Below are 26,423 nucleotides of genomic sequence, written 5' to 3'. Positions count from 1 at the left end.
ACTCATCACCTTCCCGCATGCGAATGAGGTTGTACGCCCCCCGCAGGTCCAACTTGGTGAACACCTTTCCTTTCCGTACCTTCGCCAGGAGGTCGTCGATGCGGGGCATGGGGAAGTCCGACGGCTTGGTCACACTGTTCAAAATCCTGTAATCCACTACGAGTCTTTTTTGGGGCGTGTCTCGCTTCTTAACAAAGAATACAGGACTGCCCCCCACTGCCTTAGACTCCCGGATGAAACCGCGCTCCAAATTATGATCGATGAAGTCTTTGAGTTCCTGCAGTTCGTCCTCAGACATGGAATACAGCTTCCCTTTAGGCAGCGCCGCCCCCGGCAGCAGGTCAATTTTGCAGTCATATGGTCTGTGAGGGGGTAGCCTGTCCGCCTCCTTCTCGCAGAAAACTTCCAGAAATTCTGCGTACTTGTGGGGAATCGCTTGCAGCGTGCCTAGCAGCAGCTGTGACTCCTCGTCCTCTCCTTCCTGCCTGGGTACGATGCAGTGTTCAGCACAAAAGGAAGAACCGAAGACCAGCTGCCTCTGGAACCAAGCCATCGTTGGGCTGTGCTTGTCCAGCCAACTCATACCCAATACAATGGGCGTGTCAGACAGTTGAGTGACGTTGAAGCTGATGACTTCCCTGTGATTCCCAAGTCGCATCACCATTGGTGGCGTCTGCTTCACCACTTGCCCCCCTAGCAGCTCCCTGCCATCCACCGTGACAACCTGCAGGGGCAGTGTGGCCGGCAGCAACTGCACAGCGTGCCTGTCGACAAATTCCTGCCCTATAAAGTCCGCGTTGCTGCCGGAGTCGATGGTGATTGGCACGTCCATGGTGATTCCATTGGGCAGCTGGAGAGATGCTGTGAGCCTCACTACTGGTTTGGGCGGGAGGGGGTTCACTGGCTGTAAAATTTCTGGGGACTGCGTCACTAACACGTCTGGCTGGGCCCCAGTGCCTCTTCCTCCAGCCAGACATTGTCGTTTCCCTGCTGTGGTCCTCCCTGCTGCGTTGCTGCAGTCACCATTGCTGAGGCTGCAGTAAGCTTGTGGGGCCTCTGGGGACACTCTTTCGCCATATGCCCTGGCTGCTCACAGACGTAACACTTCCTGGTCCCTCTAGGAGGCTTCGCCTTCACTGCTGCCGGTGCTAGGGCTCTGGTTGCTGACTGAGCCCTTGCACCTCCAACCTCCATAGGTTCGGCTCCTCCTCCTGGCGGAGGCGTGGATTGCGTTCGCGCTGCTTCTCTGGGAAAGAAGGAGGGGCCCCCGGCTGGTTCGCGCCCTCCACGTCCTTCGTCCTTGCTCCACGGACGTCCTTCCAGCCTCACCCCCACGGCCAGTGCCCTCTGAACGACCTCCTGGGTGGTTCGGGGTCTCTCCCCCCTCGCTATCTCATCTTTAATCGAGTTGTGCAGTCCCTCCCAAAAGAGGTCTCTTACAGGAGCCGAATCTCTGTCCCATTCCAGGGCGCTGACCAAGGCGAAAAAGCGTGCATGATACTGTCTGACGCTGGCCCTCCCTTGTCTCAGCCCATGCACCTCCTTCCGTGCAAGATCAATGTCAATACTTGATAAGAAACACCCATCCATCGCTTTAATAAAGGCATCCGCATTCTGGAGCGCCGGATCGTTATCTCTCCATAAATTGCGCAACCATGCTTTCGCCTCCCCATGCAGATGGGACATGATGAACCCCACTCTCTCCTGTTCATCTCTAAAGTCTTTATGCAACAGTTGCAGTGCGCACAGTACGTCGGCTCTAAAGTTGGGATACTGTTGCAGGTTCCCATCGAAGTGAGAGAGCAGCCCGCCTGTCCGTCTCGCCAACCCAATTCCCTCCTGCCGGGGTGGTTGCTTTGCCAGTACGTCTAACCTGACCTGGAGATCCCTGCAGGCGGCAGCTGCCTCGTCCTCTCTCTTCCTGGATGCGAGAACCTCGGCGTTCAGTTGTGCCACTGCTTTTCTGAGGTCCTCTATCTGCTGCTCAGCCGTCATGTCTCCTGCCGTTCGTGAGCTCGCTAGTGGGCGCCTGTTTCTCTCCTCTCCTCGAGGCTGCAGATGCCCACAATGTGGAGACGGAGCCTACTGTCAGAGCTGCTTCAAGATCCTAGCTCACAGAGGATCACGCTAGCCAGCGGTCATTAAGTAAAAGTCTTTATTGAATTACAGTTTCCATTCTCACGCTGCTGTCTGCAACTCTACGTCTACTAGCTAGATCGGCGAGGCTCCGTCTGAGTCTCCGCCCCGTGCGCACCAACTTAATATCCTAGCCTTGCTCCACCTTTTCCTCCTGACTGTCCTCCTCTGGGTCCCTCTACCCCCCGGGGCTTCTTCCTTCCGGGATTCTTCTGACGCTGACCCAGACCCTTCTGCCTCCTTGCGCCGGGCTTTAGGACCCGGTTCCCTTTCGGGGCTGCTCACTGCGCCGCCTTCCTCTGCATTTGAACTTGGCGCGCGCGCCCAACCTTCCACTTTCCTCTTAACCGTTTCTTCGCTCCCCGATGGAGGTGTGGCCACTCCTGACTCCTGCCCTCCCTCCTGTGGTGAGCTGCCAGCGCTTCCCTCCTGGCTCCTTTCCTCTTCCCTGCTTCCTGGCGGTGACGCTGGTCCCGATTTCCAGCTGCTCCCCCCTGAGTCTCCTCTGGCTCTATCTTCCTGGGGTGCCTCCCTAGACGCCCCCCTTGCCCTGGCCACTGGTGCTCCTTTCTGTGAATCCTCTGATTCACTGGAAAGACTGGGAGATCTCGGGTCGTCGTCATCACTCATCCTTTCCTCTGTCTCCTCCCCTTCGCTCTCTGTTTCCTCCCTTGCCCGTGCCTCTGCACCTAAACCCCTGACACACGGGAAAATACGATAGCTCCCAAGTGGAACGTTACGGCGTTCACTAATTAACATACCGAGGTTCCTCCAGCTCAGTTTGCTGCTTTCGCTGCCCTAAGAAAAAGAAAGGAGAGAGAATGAAAAGGCACCGCTCTTACCTTTGATTGAGAAGATTAAAACAAGCAGCAAAAAAACAGGGTAGGGAGACTTTTCTGTGGTGGCTCTTCTCCTTTGGAATGCCCTCTCTCAGGAGGCCCATGTGGAGAACGTGTTGCTGTCATTTCAGCACCAGGCAAAACCACACCTGTTTCCATGGGCTTTTAAGAACTGCTAAAGTAAGCAGCTTATGAATGGTTTGGTTTGACTCTGCTTAAGGGAGCTGTCACTGCTTTAGTTTGCTGCTCTTAATTTGTACAATTTGTTCTTTTTCAAAATTAGTAGTAGTAGTAGTAAATTGCACTTTTTGTTTCTTACAGCTCTGCAAGCCACCTGGGTACTTAAGAAACATAAGTTGAAAGTACGGGGATACAAATGATGTAAATAAAGCAAGCAAAACAAAATGAACATCCCTATGGGCACTGGAGGGCCTCAAAAAACGTATTACCTGTAGTAATCCTGGACAAATAGTTGGAGGCCTCATTTAAAACTGCTTTTTCATCGCCGAGGATGTACAGCACAACACTCTGCTCAGGAGAAAGAAATTCACTTTTACAAAAGATCCAGTAGATTCATCTTGTACAAATCTAAGAGTCACATCCACTGCGCTGGGCAATTTTTGCCTCTGGCTCCCTTACTATTGTCTTGCACCCTGCCTGCCCAGCTGCCCATCAAAGAATGTGACCCTTGGGATAATAGGGATTCCTCACCCTTGATTTAGAGTAAGGGGGTGAGCAACGTAAGATGAAGATAAAGAGTGAAGTTATAAGTTGCTGTAAAGATTTTGTGCTGAAAAAGTCAACGATTTTGCTAAGAATGTGAAATGCTAGGAGTGCAGCTCATTGTTGGCTTCAGTATACAAACTGTACAGAATTGGGTATAGGTAATGCAATTCTCTGCAGGGAGACCTGTATTCTAATATACGTACTAGCTCATGGGTAGGCAAACTAAGGCCTGGGGGCCGGATCTGGCCCAATCGCCTTCTCAATCCGGCCCGCGGACGGTCCAGGAATCAGCGTGTTTTTACATGAGTAGAATGTGTCCTTTTGTTTAAAATGCATCTCTGGGTTATTTGTGGGGCATAGGAATTTGTTAACCCCCCCCCCCCATATAATCCGGGCCCCCACAAGGTCGGAGGGACAGTGGACTGGCCCCCTGCTGAAAAAGTTTGCTGACCCCTGTACTAGCTAAAGGCCACTACTGTTAGATTTTTTTAAAAGCTGTTGCTTTAAATTGTTTTTAAATGCTATATGTTAATTTTCATTTTTGCATTTGTAGGCTGGGGGGGAGTTGGTATGGGGTTTTTGTTAGGAAGTGTGGGAGTTTTTATTAGTTTGTACACATTAGTATTGTTAATTGTTTTAATTATTTTTGGCCTTTATATTGTAACCTTGTGTTGTGAACCGCCCTTAGACCTACGGGTATAGGGTGGTATACAAATTTAATAAGTAACAACAACATGGACCGAAGCATGCCGACACCTATTTGCAGTGCCAGTTCTGCAAGCCTTGTCTGCACATACCAGCACCACCAGCTTGCTCCTTTCGCAGATTCCAGGCAAGTAAGGGTAGGGTGGCACACTGTCTCCCTTCAAGCAGGAACTCAGCCACTGGAAGATGCTCGGAGGTTCAGCCGAAAAAAAGGAAGGGTGATGCATGAAACCTGTTTGGGCTGAATCATACAAAGTATCAGGTCAGGTGTGCCATTTTAATAATACGGAGGTGGTTCTAAAAAAGAAGAAGGTAAAGGACCCCTGGACGGTTAAGTCCAGTCAAAGGCGACTATGGGGTTGCAGCGCTCATCTCACTTTCAGGCCGAGGGAGCCAGCATTTGTCCACAGACAGCTTTCTGGGTCACGTGACCAGCATGACTAAACTGCTTCTGGCGCAACGGGACATCATGACGGAAACTAGAGCGCACGGAAACACCGTTTACCTTCCCGCCACAATGGTACCTATTTATCTACTTGCACTGGCGTGCTTTCGAACTGCTAGGTTGGCATGAGCTGGGACAGAGCAACGGGAGCTCACTCAGTCACAGGGATTCAAACTGCCGACCTTCTGATTGGCGAGCCCAAGAGGCTCAGTGGTTTAGATCACAGCGCCACCCGTATAGGATTAATGCTATCAGACCAGCTTTAAATCATTCATATAGAGCTAACAACCTCCTTCGCCAGAGCTGGGGAACTTGGGGTCCCATGCCCTCAAGATGTAGCTGAGATGGGGGACCAGTGCTTTCCAGATGTTCTACTTCAACTCCCATCAGCCCCAGACAGCAAGGCTAATAATCAAGGGAGTTGTAGTCTAAAGCATCCAGAACTCACCATGTTCCCCGTACATAGATTATGGTGCCAACTATCTCTGGCCACTGGCTAGGCTGCATGGGGTTGATAGGAGTTGGGGTACAATTATAACATCTGGAGGGTCACAGGTTCCCCATCCCTGAGCTATGTTCCAGCCTGCATATTGGCAAACTAAAACACCAGTGACCTCGGGCCAAAGGAAACCAAACCCAAGTAAGTCCTAAGTGTTAGGATATTTCCGTTCCACCTTAAAAGGGAGCAGGCTTTGTAAGTAACAGAGTCTGCGCATGTCCTGTTCACAGGATGTTTATGCTTACTGTTCCTTTCGATTTCAGTTGGTCAGAGACGCTGACACAGAACGGTCATGTCTTTCTTTGTTCTGTTCAACGCTAAATAAAGTCTGTAAAATATGCTCTTCTGCGGTGCAGCTTTCTGCCTGTGTTTCTGCTGATAAAGAACAGTGTGCACAAGCTCTGGAATGTGGCAATCTATTTCCAGACCGACTTCGTGTCGCTAACTGCTGGATCTGCCTGTCTACGGGAGATCGATGGACGTCCGGCAGCTGGCTTGGGGCCATGATGGACAATATCTCCCTGGCAGTTTCCCAACACTAAGCACCTCTGATACTTCTCACTACCTGGAGAATTTGGATGCACATAACAACATTGTGGGAACTTTGGTGTCTACGGTAAATATATATTTTATTTTCTGGGGGCAGAATTAAGTGCTTCACAAACAGCATCCATTGACGTAATGCATAGAATTTAGTACCACAGTTAATTGTGATTGCCATATAGCAGCTTAGGTCAACTGGGTGCTCTCTAGATGGTTCGGACTACAATTCCCATCAGTCATGCTGGCTAAGGCTGATGGGAGTTGTAGTCCAAAGCATCCTGAAGGGCACCCGGTTGGAGAAGGCTGCTGAGGAGGAGGGTAAGAGGCTATGAGGACCATGAACCATTGGCAATCTGTTTTCCAGTTCCGGGAGTCATTAAAATAAATGCTATTACTGGATTGTATACCACTAAAAAGAAAGCTAAAAAGATCTAGGACTGCAGTTTAGTAACAGCTCCACAGTCAGAGTCTGGCAGCATGGCTTCTAAACACACAGTAGATTAGTGACACAGTTACTAATACGAATGTTCTTCTCCAAAGCAAACCAAGCTATTCTCTAGAAACGCACCTGGATCAATTATGCAGGCTTGGCTGGAAGTCTTTACAAGCACTGGATAGTCTCTGTAGTAATAATCAAGATAAGCTTCCAGTTTCAAGTCCCTAAAAGGGGGAAATAATAAACAAATGCATAAAGTTATAAACTCTGATGGTGTCACCTCTTACTTTTCTCTGTACTATTCTCTAAACATTCACCTGTTCACTCCATTTACTTAAATTTGTAAAAAATAAATAAAGATCAGGTGTGCTTTAAAGCCCAACTCCAAATCCTCTGACTTGCTGCCAGGAAACACCACCGGCCAGAGTTCAGACCCACAAGGACATACCTTGCCAGCTGAACCAGAAGGACAACAAGGGAACGAATCCCTTCGCCCATCAAGCAGTTCAGCTTGAGCTCCTCGTAGATCAAGTGGAGCACGCAGAAAATAGCTGGGATGTGGGGGAAGAGAAGGGTGGTGGAATCCAAGCTGTGGTTGGGCGAGAGGCTGTCCCTGGGAGATTTCACTTCCAGTGGATCCAGCCGTAGAGCTTTGGCCAAAGGGTGAGACTCAACATTTTTATGATAGTCAGAATTTAGCAGATATTCCCAGTCCTGGATTAAAGAAAAGGGAAGGGAAGGAGAAAGGACAGATGAGACAATCCTACATACTAAATTGTTTTAGTTTATATAGTTTATATTTTTAAAAGGAAAGAAGAATGCAAAGCAGGGAGTTAAAAACACCAAAGACAAAAAGATCATCAGTGCGATCTTATAGGCAGCATTTACAGTTCTCAAGCTGTTTTTAAAAAGATGCTCATTAACACGCTGTTGGTTTTGAAAAACATAGTCCTGTGGCCTCTGAAAGACAACTGTTGCACAATGTTTTATTAGCAGGAGCTAATATGAATGTACCTATTGCAACAGGATCCTTCTCTCACTGGTGCCTATTTCGTCAAGACATTGTTTGCTTGCTCATTAGCATTTAAGGACATTCTCTAGCACAGTTCAGAAACCGGCACCCACAACAATGTCTTTCATATTGCGAGATCAGGAAGAAATGTTGCCTGGTCAGCTTCTGAAACACGCACCAATGGTGATCGTTTGCATGTGTCAAATAGATATCAGAGAGCAGACAAAGCTTTGGTTATTAGCCTAAACCTCATGACAATACTTTTTTCAATGCCACCATTAACAATCTGAGCTACCTTGTAACAAAACCAAACTTCAAATCTGATGAAGTGGGCTCTATTCCACAAAATATTATGCCATAGTACATTTATCAGTCTTTTAAAGATGCCCCTGCACTCTCCATGGTTTTACTTGCAACTATCCCTCTGGGAGCTTTTTATGTTGAGCTGCTAATCACCAAAGTTCGTCAAGTGATACGCAGACCTGTGAAGTCAGCCTTCAGTCCAAAACACCAGGTCGTGGCTGAAGTGCAAACTCTCACCTGTTGGACTACAATTCCTACCGCTGCTGTAAGTCGGAAGAGCACACCTGATGCTCACATAACACCAAACAAGTTCGTGCAAATGTGTGTGTTTTTTAGCTAAGCACCATACAAGTCTAAGAAGCAGCACCTCCTGAATCAGAGGAATTCACAAAAATCCTCCAGCTGCTCAGGAACTACTAATTAAAATGATAAATTATTCCCTTACTTCATCTGATCCTGTCTCTGACGGCCGGGCTTTCTTGGGAGCAATGACTGGAGAAAGAGAGCCTTCAAAATCAAGCTGAAATAAACAGATAAATAAATCATCACACTGGGCACTGAATTTCAGTTTTCATACATTACAGGAATCGTTCTGTCAGAAGAAGCAATACTGATCGTGCAACTGTTCCAAGTACAATTGTGATTATTTCTTTGCATTAGCCTCCACCACCTGGAACCCTGCCCCTGATTTGGACTAAAACTCTCACCAGCCCGACAACCTGGAGGTTGGCTGTCCCTGCTCTAAGATCTATACTGAACTATTATATAGAGCCAAGCAATAACTAGTAAGATGTGTGAGCACCCAAAATCAAGGGAACCATGCTGTTGCTAGTGCTTGCAAGATTCTGTGTATATATAGTTTAATTCTAAGATAGGCTGCATCAGAAGTACAGGGAAGGGACAGGATACATTATCTCAGCAATACCTTGTTACTAGCAGAAAGCCTGTTACACAGCTTGAAGGTATTTGGATTAATAATAATAATAATAATAATAATAATAATAATAATAATGTAATAATAATTTATTATTTATACCCCAGCCACTCTGGGCAGCTCCCAGCAGAATAATAATAATAATAATAATAATAATAATAATAATAATAATGTGATAAAACATCAAACATTAAAACTTCCCTTCAGATGTCTTCTAAAAGTCAGATAGTTGTTTATTTCCCTGACATCTGATGGGATGGTGTTCCACAGGGCAGGTGCCACCACCAAGAAGGCCCTCTGCCTGGTTCCCTGTAACCTCACTTCTTGCAGTGAGGGAACCCCCTGAAGGCCCTCGTAGCTGAACCTCAGCGTCCGGGCAGAATGATGGGGGTGGAGACGCTCCTTCTGGACCGAGGCCATTTAGGGCTTTAAAGGTCAGCACCAACACTTTGAATTGTGCTTGGAAACATACTGGGAGCCAATGCAGGTCTTTCAAGACCGGTGTTATGTGGTCTCGGCGGCCGCTCCCAGTCACCAGTCTGGCTGCCGCACTTTGGATTAGTCGCAGTTTCCGAGTCACCTTCAAAGTGCGCACTGCAGTAGTCCAACACTTCAGAGCACATGGTGGAATTCCCACCCTTCAAGTGATGCCTTAGTATTAAGCTGTTGGTGAGAAGTCAAGTGATGTCGCTGCAGAAGTCACTTACGTTACGAGTCCAGGCCACTCTGTCCGTGTTGTAGCCCATCATGTTCATGAGGCAGGTAACAAATAAGTTCCACTCGGAGTAGTAACTTGGTCCGCCCGGCGCGTTGTAGGCATTGTACCACCTGACGAGCATTTGCACGGCTACTTCTCTGGGCAGGATACACTTAATGCCTTGCAAACATCTTCTGACTGTTTAGGGTAAAGGGGTGAAGAAAGAACTGTTCAGATTACCATTTGCTCATTGAGGTGCTCAATTCATTTCTGTGACTTGAAAGCCATTTGCTTTTAACTGGCCCAGGGTGATCAAATTTTATAAAATTATGCATGGCATTGAGAAGAGCGGATGGAGAAGTTTTCACTCCCTCTCTCATAACTTGGGAACTCACGGACATCCAAAAAGGACTTGCTTTTTGCCCCAGCCTACAGAAATCAGCTGTGAAACGATGGGGTTAATTTTGTTTTCTTGGTCCTGTTCTCCTAATCATGGCATAGAGACCTGGAAGTGACAATCATGGTCAAGCAATTATGCTCTGAGTCCTATCCAAGTTCTGGTTTAGAACTTGTTTAATTTGCTGATTCTATGTCACTGGTAAGACAAAAGGGGGGGGGGGGGAGGAGAGCTCACAAGCAAGAACAAAAAAAGCATTATTCTTCAACATCATACCTAATTCTGAAGTTGCAATTTCTGGGATGGTAATTCTGACCATGGAGCCACTACTGAGTTCCTGGGAGAAGAAAAACAACAACAGGGGAATTATCTAGCATATGCCATTCACATAAACTAAAGTGATCGGTTAACATGATCAAGAGACCCATGGACAATCAAAAGCACGGTCATTTTCTTTTGGCAAGAGGCCCCCAAAGGGAAGAATATAAAAAGGGGGGAAAGGAAAGATACTTAAAACTAGGGTTTCACTCTTTCTGCTCATCAACAAGCAAACTGTGGTTTGGAGACCTAACAAATGATGAACCAGAAAGTTTATTTGTTAAACCCAGAACGAGAAAGAGAGAGAGAGAGACAAAGCTCACGAACACTGGGACTAAGTTTTAGATTAATGCATGGATGAGCAAGGATTTGAAATTGCGTTTCCCAGAACCAAGCTGGAAACCCTTCAACTACTGTGCCACACTGTGCCTCGACTGAAGTCAGCTAACTCCACAGAATACCACTTACCAGAGTCACTCTGTTCTGGACAGGATCTCTCACAGAATGAATAAAAGTTGAAAGTTGCTGAAAAGTGCAATCATCAATGTAAGAGGAATTTTGAAGTTTGGAAGAATCCCTCAGCTCTGGAACAGGGGACAACACGCCCTGCTTAAAAGGGGGGCAAATATTAAAATCTTTTAGCACTATTCTCAACAGCCCAGATTCAGGATTAAACAAAACAAATTTCCTTAGCAGGTTCAGAAAGATATGAATCGAGCTGTGACTACAGTTTCCTTACAATCTGTTTTTTGGTTACAATATTTAAATACATCGAATACAGAAATAAATCACAACAGACAGAAACAATGGATTAACATTCACTGACTTAAGATTGCAATTTTTAAAGGCCTGGGAGAATTAAAAGGTCTCCATAGAACTGAAAAGACCATAAAGAAAGTAGCAAGCAAGTCTCTTTGAGGAGGGCATTCCACCCTCAGGGGGCCACCACCGAGCAGGTCCTTTTCCTAGTTGCTACAAGTCTCCTTTCACTTGGCAAAGTCACCCAGAGCTGGGCTTCTGAAAAGCATCTCAAGGTTCAGGCAGGTATATGTGGGAGAAGGTGAGCTTTCAGCTAACTTTGTTGCCCACTCTAAAGGGTCAAAACTAGGATTTAGAATTGGGACTTCCAGGGCATATGTCTGCAACCTGTGGTGTCTGAGCAGAATGCCAAGAACCACACTTTTCATTTAGCCTTCCACCTGACCCGTACGTGCCCAGCTTTTGTGGGCCTCATTTCTCCCCAAAGAGCCCTCCCCACAAGTCCCCATTCTGTGTCCAAACACAAACAGGGCAATAGTGACAGCGATGATCTATACATCCACAGAGGCCCTTACCTCATCTAAGGGCCCCAGGTGCTTGTTCAAGGGCTTGGAAGGAGTATTGGCATTGTCCAGAGGGGTGCTGGGTCGAGGCATCTGACTGGACATCGTCAGTGACGGAGCTGGCAAACCAGGTATAAAAACCTTCCCTACCTTGTAACGGGTGAGAAATGAAGAAGCTAAGTAGAGTTCCAAGAGACAGAACTTTTAAAGTCCAAAGCATCCCTAAAAAGACAAGCCTAACAATGAATACAATGCTAGAATTCAGCTGTAAGTAATAAATAACCACCTTTTGCCTCTAGCTGCTTCCCCCCACAGAAGGAAACAAAGTTCTTGGACTTTAAAAGGTTGCCAACCCTCAAACTAGACCAGGGCTTCCCCAGCTTGGGTCTCCAGCTGTTTTTGGACTACAACTCCCATCACCCCTAGCTTGTAGGACCAGTGGATGATGGGAATTGTAGTCCAGAAACAGCTGTTTGGGAAACCCTGAGCTAGAGGAAAAGTTTTTGAGGTTTCTTTGCTTGGTTTGCAACCGAGTAGCATATAAATTTTATGAAATAAATATTATAAAAAGAACACTTACCCGAACCACTCCGGTGTACAGGACTAAGTTTCCATTGCTTTCCAGAACCAGCATTGTGTCAATGCTCTGTGAAGGCCAAAAGAAAGAGAGTAAATTCATCTGCTGGCATTTGAGCACATGCGATCAAGTGGCATTAAGCCTGTCTGCACACTCTACATTTCACAGTCTCACACTTACTTCCACTGGTGCTGCATCCTTTGCCGGGATGTTGGTGACAGAGCCGAAGATCAACTGCGACATGTCGTTACTCTGCTGAAACTTTACACAGCTAAACACCAGGGGAGGAAAAAAGCAAAACCTTATACAAAGAAATCTCTCCAGTATTATTTTTGCACTGAAAACTTTGCAAAAAATATCATGGCTGCCAGCTGGGAAGGCTATTGATGCTTAACTTTTTGTATATAAATATGAATACAGTGGTACCTCGGGTTACATAAGCTTCAGGTTACGTACGCTTCAGGTTACAGACTCCGCTAACCCAGAAATAGTACCTCGGGTTAAGAACTTTGCTTCAGGATGAGAACAGAAATCGTGCTCCAGCGGCACGGTGGCAGTGGGAGGCCCCATTAGCTAAAGTGGTGCTTCAAGTTAAGAACAGTTTCAGGTTAAGAACGGACCTCCGGAACAAATTAAGTACTTAACCCGAGGTACCACTGTAAATGCTGTTGCTTGACTTGAAGCGCCATGTTTAGAGAAGAACTCAGTTTGTCACCAAACCCAAGCTTGGTCAATGAAACTTTTTAATACGATATCCGAAATGGCAAGCCATGGTTTGTAACTGGACAATAAACGAGAATAAAAAATGACGGTTGGTACGCTCTATGATTTTTGCATGCCTGAATTGACAAACCATCATTAGGGCGAATTGCTTCACCCTCCAACATACAAATGGAAATGATGAGTAATAGGAAATGAAAACTGAGAAGCAGTCGGAACCAAGTATTATTGGTAAACAATTAACAGTGGCTTATTATTTGCCATACTGCTTATATGGCGAAATGCTTCTAAGCAGATTATGCTATAAAATCAATTATAAAATTCCAAAGTAATTAAAATACACAATAACCATTTCATCAGAGCATTAAAACATTCTAAATTAATACATACAAGCCAGTTAAAAAGGCTGATAATTAAAACAGTTTAAAAGCAGTTAAAGCATTAATATCAGAAGTTCACGTTCAGGGGAAAGCTTGCCTAAACAAGAGCCAGCGGAATGCCAACACTGATGGGGCCTCTCGTATGTCTGTAGTATTTCTCATTTACCATGATATGAGACCCCTTTCTGAATGCTAAAACTGGGATTTGCAATAATATTCAGCTCTCTTTTGGTTATGTTTCCAGTATTTTAGACAACAATTTGAGAAAGTCACATATCAAAATGCACTTACCGTAACTGAAGCTGGGACTCCACTAAGTAGCACAAAAACTTTTGCCCACAAAGGTCAGTCGTAATAAATACTTTGGAAGCTTGAGAATTCTTTTCTCTGTCAATATTCAAATAATCAAAAGAAGAATAAAGTCAGGCTTACTCAAATAAAGTTTACAAATTAAACTGTAGATTATTTTATGCTTCCCCAACAGAGCAATCCTAGGCGTAGGAAAATCTTCCCCATTTTATTTCATCTCTGAATCCACTTTGCACAATCAGAGTTTTGCAGTCTGCAATCTGGGTATGAGCTTTACTAAACCTTTCCTAATAGTGCAAACTAACTCTTCTAGCACTACTCAAAGAAATGGAATGCATTGAGAACAAAACAATAGGAGATACGGTCAAGCACAGTACTGTCACAGGGGTCTCCCCCAACAACTCTTAATGAACCAGAGTTCTTAGAATACTTTAGGGAAACCCATGACTGCTTAAAATGGTATATCACACTGCTTTGAACGTACAGTGTGAATGTGGCCGATATCTATCGCAAACAGATTTGTGTCAATCTGAACTTTTTCTTTGGTTTATTACGGTAGATCATGGCATAAGTATGATGCCTGAGTTTTGAGTTTCCTCTTCCCTCCTTGTTCCTTTTCCCTTGTGTGCTGTATTCTTATTAATTTGTTTGTTTGTTTATCATAATGTAAGCCTGTGGGTAGGGAATGTCTTGTTCTGATTTAATGTAAGCCGCTCTTGAGAGACATTTTTGGCTGAAGAGCGGGGTACAAATACTCTAAAATAAATAAAACGTTGACATAACTTAAAATATGACATGAGATCCTCCATTATGAATCTTGCTTGACCCCAGCAATAGCACCCCGCCCCCCACCCAACCATGTGTGCTTTCGAGCAACTAACATATAGAGAGGCATTCCGCCTCTGGGAGCAGTGGCAGAACAGCTCTCCCCAAGGGGGTGGGATGAGGCACAGAACTGGATCAAGGCAGCATCACCTCCTAATTTTAAACATTTCCAGGTGGATACCGCGCTCGGCTTCTTAATTCTGCTTTTGCCGGGAGACAGGCATATCAGTTCAGACACATACTTGTAATGCTATTCTCTTCTCCAAACTTTATAAACAATAAAACACCCCACTCAAGAAAAAGCAGCCCCCTGCTGTTGAGACCCCTTGCTGAAGAGATAGGATTACAGTGGTACCTCTGGTTGCAAACAGGATCCGTTCTGGAGCCCCATTTGCAACATGAGTAGAACGCAACCCGCATCTGCTGGTCGTGATTCACTGCTTCTGCGCATGACGTCATTTTGAGCGTCTGCGCATGCGCGAGTGGCAAAACCCAGAAGTAACCCTTTCCGGTACTTCCGGGTCGCCACGGGACGCAACCTGAAAACGCTCAACCTGAAGCAAGCATAACATGAGGTATGACTGAAGTCCAAACCTTGTGGTTGTGAAGGCCTCTGTCCATAGATGGTCTATGCAAAGCTCTGGAACAATGAGTTCCGTTTCCGGGGCGAAGAACGAATCCATCACACTGTTTGGAGAATGGCAGGCACTGTGCCTCCTGGGAGACTGTGCATGGTTGGAGAAGTTGAATCTCTGCACTCCTGAGAACGAATGCACCCCTAAGGCCGGGGAGTGAGATCGGCTGTGAAAAGAAAACCATTTTCCCCAGTGATGAGTTACACGTCCAATGCCCCTTTTTTCCCACCAGAAAGCCAAGGTGCTCACACTTCCAAGAGAGGAGGAGGTCTACGTTTTAATTCTCCACTTCAGATCTTCAACTATGAACTCATGGGCTTCTGGAAAGCGGTTATCTTTCAGCAGGCACCAGCATGTATGATATGGAGATAAAAAAATTTACTGGCCTCACTTTCCACACTGAGCAAGGGGATCCAAAGAGCTGTGTGGCAGCCACAGCGGCTTCCGACATGGTGTAAGAGACTGCAGCCTGGATGGAAAACTGACGCAGTCCTTAAGTTTGTACGGAACTGCTTGAAACTTGCACTTGGGGTGATGGGGAGGAGAAGCAGGCTCTTAGGATACTGTTTAAGGACTATAATTAGAACTACAGGCAACAGGTTTTATTGGAATGTGTGAATGTGGCCGTGTAGCACTGCAAGAAGGAAGCAATAGGCCCCTAACACCCAGGAGCATACAATCTAAGCCTTCACCAACTCCCAGTGTTTTGCATTACAACTCCCTACAGCCAGCACAGAAATATTTCTTAAGGTAATGTTCTTTGCAGCTGGCCAGGAATTGACAAGGCGATTAACGTTCCAAGGGGGCAGGGAACCTCTACAGCAGCGTTTCCAAAATGTGGAATGTGGAAACTGCAACGTCCCTATCACAGTTTCATAATGTAGGAAGAGTGAAAATGGGGGTTGTGTTCAACACAGCACTAAGGCAGGGTCCCATTAGCGCAAGGATTACTGCTAGCAGAATGGGATTCTCCAAACCTCTCCTCCACCCAACTGCCCCCTAAATCTGCTCGAGCGATTCCCCCAAACTCTCCAGACCAGATTCGGGAAGGGTGCAGGGCGTGCATGGGCAAGTTCCATTGCACTCATGCTACTCTTCGCATGAATAAGTTAGCTGATTACGACCTGAGATTCTTAATTTGCCCCAGTGGGAGAGAAAGGTTGGTGACCCAACAAGATCTGAGAGGCTAAAATCTGCTAGGGAAGCTGAAGAGCAGCGAATGCATTTCAGCTTACGAAAGATATGATCCCAACACACGGGAGCTTGGCCTCCACAACCCTTTAAGGCTGGAGTCTGAAGCTGCAACCACCCGCAGAAGATTTCAGTAAGCCAGGATTTGTAGCATGCATGGTTCCCCCGTATAGTTCTTTGCAAATCGACAACCAAAGCTTACCAGCCTACCTTAGAGCTGCCATGTTGGATATGGAGGGTGATCGGGAGTGAATGCTGGGGGACGATGCTGACCTGCTCTGACTGTGAATAGAGGAATAGTTCTGGAACGGGGAAGCCACGGGCGAGTCACCCTTAGAGAGGCTCCGAAGGTGGACTGTGAAGGAGCTGCTGGCGGCCGCATACTGAGGGGTCCCCACCTGCTCGGAGAATTTCAAGACAGCGCTTTGCTCCTGCAGAGAAGAGCACACACACAAAAATCGGCTGCTGTTGTTCGAAACTGCGTAGCTTTTACGTAACAGGATACCTTGAAGTACAGACCTAATTTTAAAACATAGAAACATAGAATTGTAGAGTTGGAAGGGACTCTCAGGAGCCCAACCCCCTGCAATGCAGGAAGATGCAACTGACCCATACGGGGATCGAACCTGCAACCTTGGTGTTACCAGCACCACGCTCTAACCCACTGAGCTATCTAGGCTCAGTAACATGAAATGCATCCAAAGTTTAAGGGGCCAACTAAACAAGGAGAGGAGAGGTCCAGGATCATAAAAAAACATAAGAAGAACCCTACTGGATCCAGCCAAAGGTCCATATAACCCCTTCTTCTTCTTCTTCTTCTTCTTTGGTATCACTCATAGCTGAGCAAGATTGTTTTCCATGAAAACAGCCTTAACAGTGAGTCCATAAGTGACTGTGGAGGCCAATTCTGGATCCACATGTCCTTCCACAGTGGGGACATAAGTTTCCGGGCAGAATTTGATCACAGTGAGAGTTTGCCAAGCTGCCTTCCTCTTAGCGCACTTCTCCCTTTCATTCTGAGTTTGAGTGTCTTCAAAGCCTTTGGTAAAGGCTGTTCTCCAATTGGAGCACTCACAGGCCAGTGTTTCCCAGTTACAGCATTCGTGTTTATACTACATTTTTTAAGATTTGCCTTGAGAAAATCTTTAAACCTCTTTTGTTGACCACCAGCATTACACTTTCCATTTTAAAGTTCGGAACAGAGCAGTTGCTTTGGAAGACGATAATCGGGCATCCGCACGACATGACCAGTCCAACAAAGTTGATGTTGAAGAATCTGGTGATCTTTGCTTCCCTATAACCCAGCACCCTGCTCTCAAAGTGGGCAAACAGATGCCTATGGGAAGCCTCCATGCAGGACCTGAGTGCCACGACTTATGATTTTGAGCAACTAGCATACAGAGACATCCCATCTCTCACAGCAGTGGCAGCACAGATCCCCCCTCCCAGGTTTTTCTCCTTGCTTCAGAGCAGTCATTGGGGTGGGAGGAGGCACAGGAACTGGATCAAGGCAGCAGAACCTCCTAGTTTTTAACATTTCCACATGGATCCTGCGCTTGGCTCCCTACCTCTGCTTTTACTCGACGGAGCGCCCAGATGGTATGCACACTCTGAGTGGCATCGTACGTCATTAGGATGGAAGGCTCAGCGTTGAGGAAAACAATTCTCATTGAATAGTCAGCAACGTACTGTACTCTGGCAGAGCCAAACAAACCTGCTAAGCGGGAGAAAAGTCAGGTTAGCCACCTAAGAGAAAAGGCCGGGCAGGAGACACAGCTCAAAAACAACATGACACACCATCGTAAACATTGGCAACATGGAGAAGGCAGGAGTGTGGTGGTGCAGAACTAATGTGGGGCCTTGTGGGGCTGTAATAATATGCCTTTGCTTGGGTTATTTTCGGCTGTGGAGACTTATCTGTCTATTTCAACATTAAAAAACCCACTATCAAGGTACAGTACATCACCTGCATTTTAGAGGATGAGAAACAAGTCCCAATAATATATTAACAAAATGAATGGTCACATCTCAGCAGAAGGCTAATTACAAAAACCTCTTCCTGGCATTCCCAATATGGATTATTTTAAAATTTAGAGGGCAGAATTAACCTCTTGAATTTAACCACAACTACATTTTCCTGAGATGTTCACAAGCTCAGCACTGTAAGATAGTTGCATATACATTGTATTGTAACATTTAAAAAATGGTATAAAAGGGTAGTTTATAAATATAATCAGTGTCTTTTGTCCTGACCCCTTGGAAAGTATGAAAGTATTTCTCCTGTGTGCGCTTGTTAGGGGTACACCCCCCTTTAAATTTTCTAATTCTACTACCATTAATGCAACAGAGAGTTGAAACGTCTTCAGCAAAATGTCTTTTACTAAGATAAACACTCAAAGGTGGTTTTTTTGGATTTTGGTCTCATCAATCAATCAATCACTTGAAGTCCTTCCTTCAGCTACCAAATACTATAATTGAGGCCTCCAGAGAAAGAGAAAGTGCCAGGATTTCCCCTGTACTTTAATCTATTTCCACGACCTGCTAAATTTTATAACTAATAATTAGTGCCCAGGTTGGTTTGCTTTTTCCTCCTCCCTCCCAATCCCTTTACCTCTTGTGCCCTGACTTTTTGATTGTAAGACTTAGAAAGATTTTTGCTGCTCTGCGAGCTTGGTTCTCCTAAACAGCAGAGCAAAAAAATGTTCAATCGATGAAGCAATTAGTGTTCCAAATTCCTAAATGTCACCAAAAGCAGGGACCAGCAAAACGTTAGTCAAGCATCTCCGGATACTGCTCAGCTGGACTTGTTTTTCCTCCTTGTTTTTAAGAATTACATATTTTACCTGCTGACTTACAAACCATTGGTGTTATTTCATCTAACGGATGCAGCATGCTGAACATGGTGGGCAAAGGTTCTCTGAAAAGAAAGTGGGACAAAATATTAAGCACTGCAGGCAAAATGGAGAGCAGCAACTAAAGCCTGCACTCCTAACCTGATTGACCTGGGAGTAAGCGCCACTGAATTCAATGGCGCTTACTTCTGAGTAGACATGGTTAGGATCACAGACTTAACTCAGTACAGCATCCTAAATGTATTGTGAACTGGTAAATAACAGAAGGTTTGCATATAACAGCAGGCTGTAGTTTGGCAAACCAGGAAGTGTCCCCTGAAGCTGGGAACATAAGGGGAGGCAGGAAGGAAACACGCTCATTCCCAGTCCTCCAAACTACAACTGAAAAGATCAGAGAATATGAGATTTGAATATAGCCTGTATGTGTGGACTTTAATAAGTTAGGATCACATTCAGAAATCGTTTTTAAGTTGGTTTATGCTTTTAAATTATTTTTAATTTAAAACTTTGAAACGTAACCCCCAAAAAGCAAGACAGGTAAATAAACAAAGTGTGTGACATTATATCTCAGAATATACAGAACAGAGCAGCCCTCCTAATATCATGTTGTGCTTTGCATTCTTCGAACTTATACAGGTTACAATTCCAGGATGATGCACGGCATAGTCACAAAAAAACTGGCTCTTGCAGATATTCATGCTGTCCAAATACCTGCGTATGCTTCTGGGGCTTTTCTGTTAAATGATTGACATATTTGTATGTACTTTAAATTAATACCAATCTTCTGCAAAGGTGCCTGCATGTTTTTCAAGTCAGTTTATTTTCAAAGGGACATTTAGCATAACTTGGAAAATTTACAGATTAAAATCAGATTGAAAGGAAAATCTCATGATATTTTTATCCACTCTGTTAGCCACAGAATTATCCTGCCAAGAGACATGCCAAGAAATGAAGTTAAGGAGCCACAGAATGTGTGGGCCGTCACATTTACTAAGGACACTGGCCCAGCTTCTTACCATACAGTCAAGAATCAATAAAGTCTAATTACCTGGCTGGGCTAAGAGGCACTTCGTGCGAAGAACTGCTACGTTCAAACAGCAAGCCATATTTTGTTGGCCAGACATTGGCTACCTATATGTAAAAAAAAGTTTTATTTTTAAAAACATCATTCACATGTTTATATCCAGGATATTCAAAGTGTTGGTGCTGACCTTTAAAGCCCCAAACGGCCTCGGTCCTGTATACCTGAAGGAGCGTCTCCACCCCCATCGTTCTGCCCAGACACTGAGATCCAGCGCCGAGGGCCTTCAGGCAGTTCCCTCATTGCGAGAAGTGAGGCTACAGGGAACCAGACAGAGGGCCTTCTTGGTAGTGGCACCCGCCCCGTGGTGTGAAGGAAATAAGCAGCTATCCTATCTTTAAAAGACATCTGAAGGCAGCCCTGTTTAGGGAAGTTTTTAATATTTAATACTGTATTGTTTTTAACACTCAATTGGGAGCCGCCCAGAGTGGCTGGGGAAACCCAGGTGGGCGGGGATTAATAAAAAAATGTTATTACTATTATTACTATTATTATTTGAACACTTCTGATTTTCAGCTGGCTGGCAGATAATGTCAAGGCTTTAGGTAAGGTAAAGGGACCCCTGACCATTAGGTCCAGTTGTGACCGACTCTGGGGTTGCGGCGCTCATCTCGCTTTACTGGCCGAGGGTACCGGCGTACAGCTTCCAGGTCATGTGGCCAGCATGACTATGCCGCTTCTGGCGAACCAGAGCAGCGCACGGAAACGCCGTTTACCTTCCCGCCGGAGCAGTACGTATTTATCTGCTTGCACTTTGACGTGCTTTCAAACTGCTAGGTGGGCAGGAGCAGGGCCTGAGCAATGGGAGCTCACCCCGTCGCGGGGATTCGAACTGCCGACCTTCTGTGGTTTAACCCACAGCGCCACCCACGTCCCAAGGCTTTAGGTACCAGGACACACATAATTTCTGCTTTGTTTATAACATGGGTGGGGAACCAAGGGTCAAATGCAGCCCTCCAGGTCTCTCTCTCTCCCTTGGGACTGTCCCCAAGCTGCCCCACCCCCCACCCCACAAGCCATGCCCTTCGCCAGTCCTGCTTTCCCCCCTTCTTTTTTGCCTGGCTGGAATATGTCCTTGAACTCGGATAATGCTTCTTACTTCCCTGCAAGGATGTCAGGAGCAGGTGTCAGGGGCAAGTCAGCAATAAACTCACACGGCTTCTGTTGAATTAAGTCTTTATTCAAAGAAATAAGACAGCTCAGGAGGCCAGGCTTAGTGAGCACAGCAACTCTTCCCGATTTCTGAATTTGGTTTTCACATATGCTTACCTGAAAGGGCAAAGAAGCAATGTGATCCTTTCCTTCAATGCTGTGGATATTTATGCAAGAGCTCTGTAATATACAGATACACTTTTCTACTACTTCGGTGCTATCTGAAATTGGGAAACAAATAAGCATAATTTAATAATCTTCCATTCAGCTACCCTTCTCCCAAAACCAGACTGCATTTCATACACTCAGTTTTGGGGAAACTATAGCATATTGCAACAGATGGTGCCTTTCAAGTTGGATCATTTACGCCTGCAAGCAGATTTTAAGCAACTCGTGAGGAGGGAAAAGTGAGGCATACGTATTTCCAGACTTCAAATGAAGCCTAATAAAAATGAAACATACCTTCCGTTTTGTCAGACTTATCCTTGGGTATAGAGAAATCACACCACAATGCCTGAAACAAAATAAAAATATTCAGCAGAAAGAGTAAACCAGGTCTGGCTATTGGAAAGCTCGTCATTTGAAATCTCAGTTATCTGAACACAAAGAATTATACCCAAACCTCACTACACGAACAGCTGATTCAGATATCTGAACAGCCAGAGTTTGCCCATGTCTTCATTTGTGTTTTGCCGGTCGGGGGCAGCCATTTCAGGCAGAAACCGCTTGCATTTACTATTTGCAAACTCCATCTGCAAGTGCCTATGCTTATTTTATTTCATTTACTTCTTTCAATGTATAGCCAGACCTTCCTCTTTTAATTATCCGAAGGTGGGTTACAATAAATACATAACACATCTGAGTGAGGACAACAAAAACATTTAAAAGAAAGAAAGAGAAGAATTATTTCCGCAAATATAATAATACACCAGGCAATGCAGTGGTACCTCAGGTTAAGTACTTAATTTGTTCCAGAGGTCCGTACTTAACCTGAAACTGTTCTTAACCTGAAGCACCACTTTAGCTAATGGGGCCTCCCGCTGCCACCGCGCCACCGGAGCACAATTTCTGGTCTCATCCTGAAGCAAAGTTCTTAACCTGAAGCACTATTTCTGGGTTAGTGGAGTCTGTAACCTGAAGCGTATGTAACCCAAGGTACCACTGTACTGGCAAAATGACACAATCCAGAGCATTTCCTGTGTAATACACTCTTTTCACCTAAGTCACAATCTCCATTCATTTTTCATTCTCCTACCCCACCTTATTCCTGACGGGATTCAGAAAACATGTTATAATCCTAACTATATTAATGGGTATAGAACAAAAATGCTCCTCCCCGCCCCCATCATGTTATTCTCTCCTCATCCAAGTAGTGCTGGGAGAGACTCCTGCCTGAAACCCTGAAGAGCTGCTGCCAGTCAGAGCAGACAATACTGAGGCAGATGGACCTGACATGGCATAAGGCTGCTTCCTATGTTGCTGCTTGCTTATATAAAAAGACCACACAACCCAAACTCCTGAATATCTGACTGGTCGTCTGTGCCACTGATCCCCCACGAAGCTTTCTCCTAAGCAAGTGCAAGGATAATTCTGGCCTTGGTTTCATATGCAACTTGCAGCTAAAGAAGCTCTTTGGTACCATGCCATTTTCCATACCTGCAAAACAGGGCTGTCCACCGTAAACGCTTTGTAAACTGCAGAAGCTTGGCTTTTACTCCCTCTGCTCCAAATGACCATATTGCCGGCCACGTAAAGCTCTTCGTCGTACTCTACTTCTTCGCCAACATCACTAATGCCCTTCCTTAGCTGCCAACTTTCCTGAAGGGGGGAAAATGAATAAGAAATATTAGCAAATGCTGCGTATTATGCTTATTGGTGTGATTATTTTTCAAAGACTATCTAGTAGGGAACAGAGAATGGTCCTAGCTAGTTGTAGTTACATTAAGCCGATCTTTCCCTGATCAGTAAAAGTTGAACACATTTCAGTTTGCATGGCCAGAAGGAGCACCAAAGTGATTTAAAGGGAAATTCTGGAACACTCTGGGCGGCTTCCAACAAAATATTAAAATACAATAGTCTATTAAACATTAAAATCTTCCCTAAACAGGGCTGCCTTCAGATGCCTTCTAAAAGTCTGGTAGTTGTTTTTCTCTTGACATCTGGTGGAAGGGCGTTCCACAGGGCGGATGCCACTACTGAGAAGGCCCTCTGCCTGGTTCCCTGTAACTTAGTAGAATGTGTCCTTTTATTTAAAATGCATCTCTGGCTTACTTATGGGGCCTGCCTGGTGTTTTTACATGAGTAGAATGTGTGCTTTTATTTTAAATGCACCTCTGGGTTATTTGTGGGGCATAGGAATTCATTCTTCTTCTTCTTTTTCTCCAAAATATAGTCCGGCCCTCGACAAGGTCTGAGGGACAGTGGACCAGCCCCCCTGCTGAAAAAGTCTGCTGACCCCTGACCTATCTGTTCATGTTATTAACGTTCCTTGCATAGCTGTCAACATTTCCCCTTTTTAAAAAGGGAAATTCCCTTATTCCGAATAGGATTCCTTGAAAGAAAAGGGGAAAAGCTGACAGCTATGGTTCATTGAGTGTTCACTCATCAATAAAATATCAAAAAGTGTACCACCTACTCCTACGACTTAGAAACTATTTTAACAGGCCGTTGTATTTTCCTATCACGTCTTCTTCTCTTCCCTTCCTCACCGGCTGATCATTTTGATTCAGGACCATAGAATTGGAAGGGACCATCTAGTCCAACCCCCTGCAATGTAGGAATCTTTTGCCCAACCTGGAACTCGAACCCACAACCCTGAGATTAATACAGTGGTGCCTCGCAAGACGAAATTAATTCGTTCCGCGAGTCTTTTCGTCTTGCAATGTTTTTCGTCTTGCGAAGCACAGTCCGTCGCAACTGCGCCTCTTCAAGCGGCTTTAAGAAAAAAGCGAACAAACTCACAAGACGTTTTCGTCTTGCGAAGCAAGCCCATAGGGAAATTCGTCTAGCGAAGCAACGCAAAAACCGAAAAACCCTTTCGCCTAGCGAGTTTTTCGTCTTGCGAGGCATTCGTCTTGCGGGGCACCACTGTATCCTCATTCTCAAACCAACAGAGCTCATTGGCACATATGCTTTGTCTGGTTTAAATGCTGACACCAAAGGCAGCTCTACCTTGTGTTTCTCGTGGATCGTAACTTCCTGAAGGGATCCCACCAAACCAGCTGCTCCGTCCGACGACCAAAGTTCCGAGGCTGGTTGCAGCTGCCGAAGTTGCAGGTTCAGCGCATTCGGGTGGTGCTTGCAGTGGTCACGGCCAAAAGGGACAAACTCCTGCAAATCCCCTGCTGCAATCATCATTACCCTCTCTTCATAGATGTTCGACATGAGTTCCAAATATCAACATTATTTCTGAAGAAAGACCCAATACAGAAACAGAGGTGGTTTCAAGTGTGACTTTTTTAGCATGCACAATACTTCGACTCTCCCTTACTCATTTGGCTGCCCTCATTTATCATTATCATCACCAGTGCTTCTTTGGTTTAAAAAATAAATAAAGGTGCCGGTACTCATATTGTGACAGAAGCGCCCTGTATACCTGAAAAAGTGTCTCCACCCTCATCGTTCAGCCCAGACATCCAAATGGGCCCTTTTATTGCACTGAAAATGAACAACCTACACTGAAAATGCTTGAATCAACTGGAGCAAGCTTTTATAATGGAAGTGCACTGACTTGTGACAGATGCTGTGTATTAAAGGAGTATCTTATGGTTGACAAAAGTAACTGCACAATCCTAACCATGTATCCTTAGAAATAAATCCTATGGACTTCAATAAGCTCACTCCTAAGCAACTGAGGTTAGGAGTGCAGCCTAAGTTAAGCACTGACTCCAAGCATGTGTTCTAGGTTACACATTCCTCATAGAATAGAGTTGCAGGAACCTCAACTGACGCTTACATCACAGGCGGCTATCCAACCTCTGCTTAAAAACTTCCAAGGAAGAGGATCCTTGGAATAACACACCACTTGGTGTGTATCTTGTCCTTTGGACATATGATGAATGGGCAACATAAAAATAATAATAATATTGTGGTTATTTGGGGAACCCAACTCAACAACATTCACAGTGCAATCCTCTTATGTGTTTACAACTGGAAGTCCAACTGAGCTCAGCAACACTTACTCCCAAGGCAGGCTTTGGTGTTTCTTATGCTTTTTACGAATATCCCTGTCCTCGCACAGGGCTGTTGCTGCCCTTTGCAAACCCAAAAAGCTTGACACTTGTGCCCCCCCCCCCTTCCATACATCCTGCTTGAGGAGTCCCCGGCAAGAAGAAAACTGGAAACCCCAATCGGAAAAGGAAGAAAACACAGGTCACTGGGGTGCTTTTCTCCACCAAAGGGATTGCTTTTTTATTGTTGTTATGGCATGCATTTTTTTATTGTAAAACACACACACAGCTTGCAATCTCAAGATGAAGGGTGGTATAAAAACTGAATGATAATAAAAGCAATAGCAATAACAACCACAATATATCCAATATTTAAATTACTGTTGTTGTTAGGACACGGACAATTATTATTATTAGGACATGGGTTATTATTATTATTAGGTCATGGATTATTATTATTATTATTATTATTATTATTATTATTATTATTATTATTATTATTATTATTATTATGACATGGACAAATCACCCTGCCCTCCTCCGGGATCGATGAGCTGGGCGAGGCTGCAACCCCGCACACCTCTTTGCCCGGGAGGAGAGCCATGCCAACCCGGCGGCTTCCTCACGCGCGCAGAGCACGCGCCGCGAGCGCGGGGCGGGGATGCAGATGCGCGCGCGATACGGAGCCCCGATTCCGCGCCGGAGGAAGCGAGCCGCGGGAAGGGATGGGTAGCGGGTCCGAGGGAGGCTGGGAGGCAGGAGAGGCTGGGCTGGCGGGGGGGCAACAACTGGCTGACGAACCTGAGTGACACAGGAAAGCGCGGTCGGCTGCGGGCCTGGGCTCCAGCGGCTCCTCCCGGTGTCTCTTGCCTGGGTAGCGGCGGGCGGGCGGGCGGGCGGCGCGGTCTCCCTCCGAAGTTCTCTCAGATGGGCGCCGCCATCTTGGGACTCCCATCACCGCCCGCGCGGCAGGCCGAGGGCGGGACTAGCGCGGGGCACGCCGCAAACTGGCCAGGGGGAGAAGCGCGGGAATGGGGGGGGCGGGTTGGTGGCGTTCGGGGTACCCCCAGTTGCTAGGGCAGCAAATAGAGGGCAGGGCAGGGCAACAGTCCCTGGAGAGGGCACGAGGACCAGTGACTGAATAAAAATATTAAAAATTAAAAAATTGTCCAGTAGCACCTTGTAGAGAAGTGTGCATGCACACGAAAGCTTATACAGAA

The 26,423-nt window shown here is 45.7% G+C and overlaps 1 protein-coding gene across 6 annotated transcripts in view; it reads right to left on the bottom strand.

Moving 5' to 3' along the window:
* The window catches only part of ANAPC1 (anaphase promoting complex subunit 1), a 63,751-nt gene extending 37,566 nt beyond the window's left edge, over nucleotides 1-26,185 (bottom strand). Inside the window, exons 1-23 of one of the 6 annotated variants that reach the window (XM_081188350.1) lie at nucleotides 26,005-26,185; nucleotides 24,206-24,442; nucleotides 22,691-22,852; nucleotides 21,497-21,548; nucleotides 21,152-21,255; nucleotides 19,850-19,932; nucleotides 18,805-18,866; nucleotides 17,518-17,666; nucleotides 16,160-16,380; nucleotides 14,718-14,924; nucleotides 13,281-13,376; nucleotides 12,070-12,160; nucleotides 11,893-11,958; nucleotides 11,325-11,462; nucleotides 10,459-10,599; nucleotides 9,949-10,009; nucleotides 9,286-9,473; nucleotides 8,090-8,164; nucleotides 6,778-7,043; nucleotides 6,462-6,553; nucleotides 4,499-4,647; nucleotides 3,425-3,503; nucleotides 2,898-2,934 (exon numbers count right to left, since the gene is read on the bottom strand). In XM_081188350.1, coding sequence (XP_081044476.1) covers nucleotides 2,898-2,934; nucleotides 3,425-3,503; nucleotides 4,499-4,647; nucleotides 6,462-6,553; nucleotides 6,778-7,043; nucleotides 8,090-8,164; nucleotides 9,286-9,473; nucleotides 9,949-10,009; nucleotides 10,459-10,599; nucleotides 11,325-11,462; nucleotides 11,893-11,958; nucleotides 12,070-12,160; nucleotides 13,281-13,376; nucleotides 14,718-14,924; nucleotides 16,160-16,380; nucleotides 17,518-17,666; nucleotides 18,805-18,866; nucleotides 19,850-19,932; nucleotides 21,152-21,255; nucleotides 21,497-21,548; nucleotides 22,691-22,852; nucleotides 24,206-24,418 — 2,732 coding nt within the window. In that variant the 5' untranslated portion in view covers nucleotides 24,419-24,442; nucleotides 26,005-26,185. Of the gene's footprint in view, nucleotides 1-2,897; nucleotides 2,935-3,424; nucleotides 3,504-4,498; nucleotides 4,648-6,461; nucleotides 6,554-6,777; nucleotides 7,044-8,089; nucleotides 8,165-9,285; nucleotides 9,474-9,948; nucleotides 10,010-10,458; nucleotides 10,600-11,324; nucleotides 11,463-11,892; nucleotides 11,959-12,069; nucleotides 12,161-13,280; nucleotides 13,377-14,717; nucleotides 14,925-16,159; nucleotides 16,381-17,517; nucleotides 17,667-18,792; nucleotides 18,867-19,849; nucleotides 19,933-21,151; nucleotides 21,256-21,496; nucleotides 21,549-22,690; nucleotides 22,853-24,205; nucleotides 24,443-26,004 lie in introns of all 6 variants that reach the window. The other 5 variants (XM_081188347.1, XM_081188348.1, XM_081188349.1 and 2 more) reach the window with 5 other exon arrangements.
* Between the last annotated feature and the right edge of the window lie 238 nt (nucleotides 26,186-26,423).

The sequence above is a fragment of the Podarcis bocagei genome, assembly GCF_964188305.1.
Source record: "Podarcis bocagei genome assembly, chromosome: 3".
Classification (NCBI taxonomy): Eukaryota; Metazoa; Chordata; class Lepidosauria; order Squamata; family Lacertidae; genus Podarcis; species Podarcis bocagei.
Note: the sequence above shows the minus strand (reverse complement) of the source record. Positions and strands in the feature narration are given on the sequence as shown.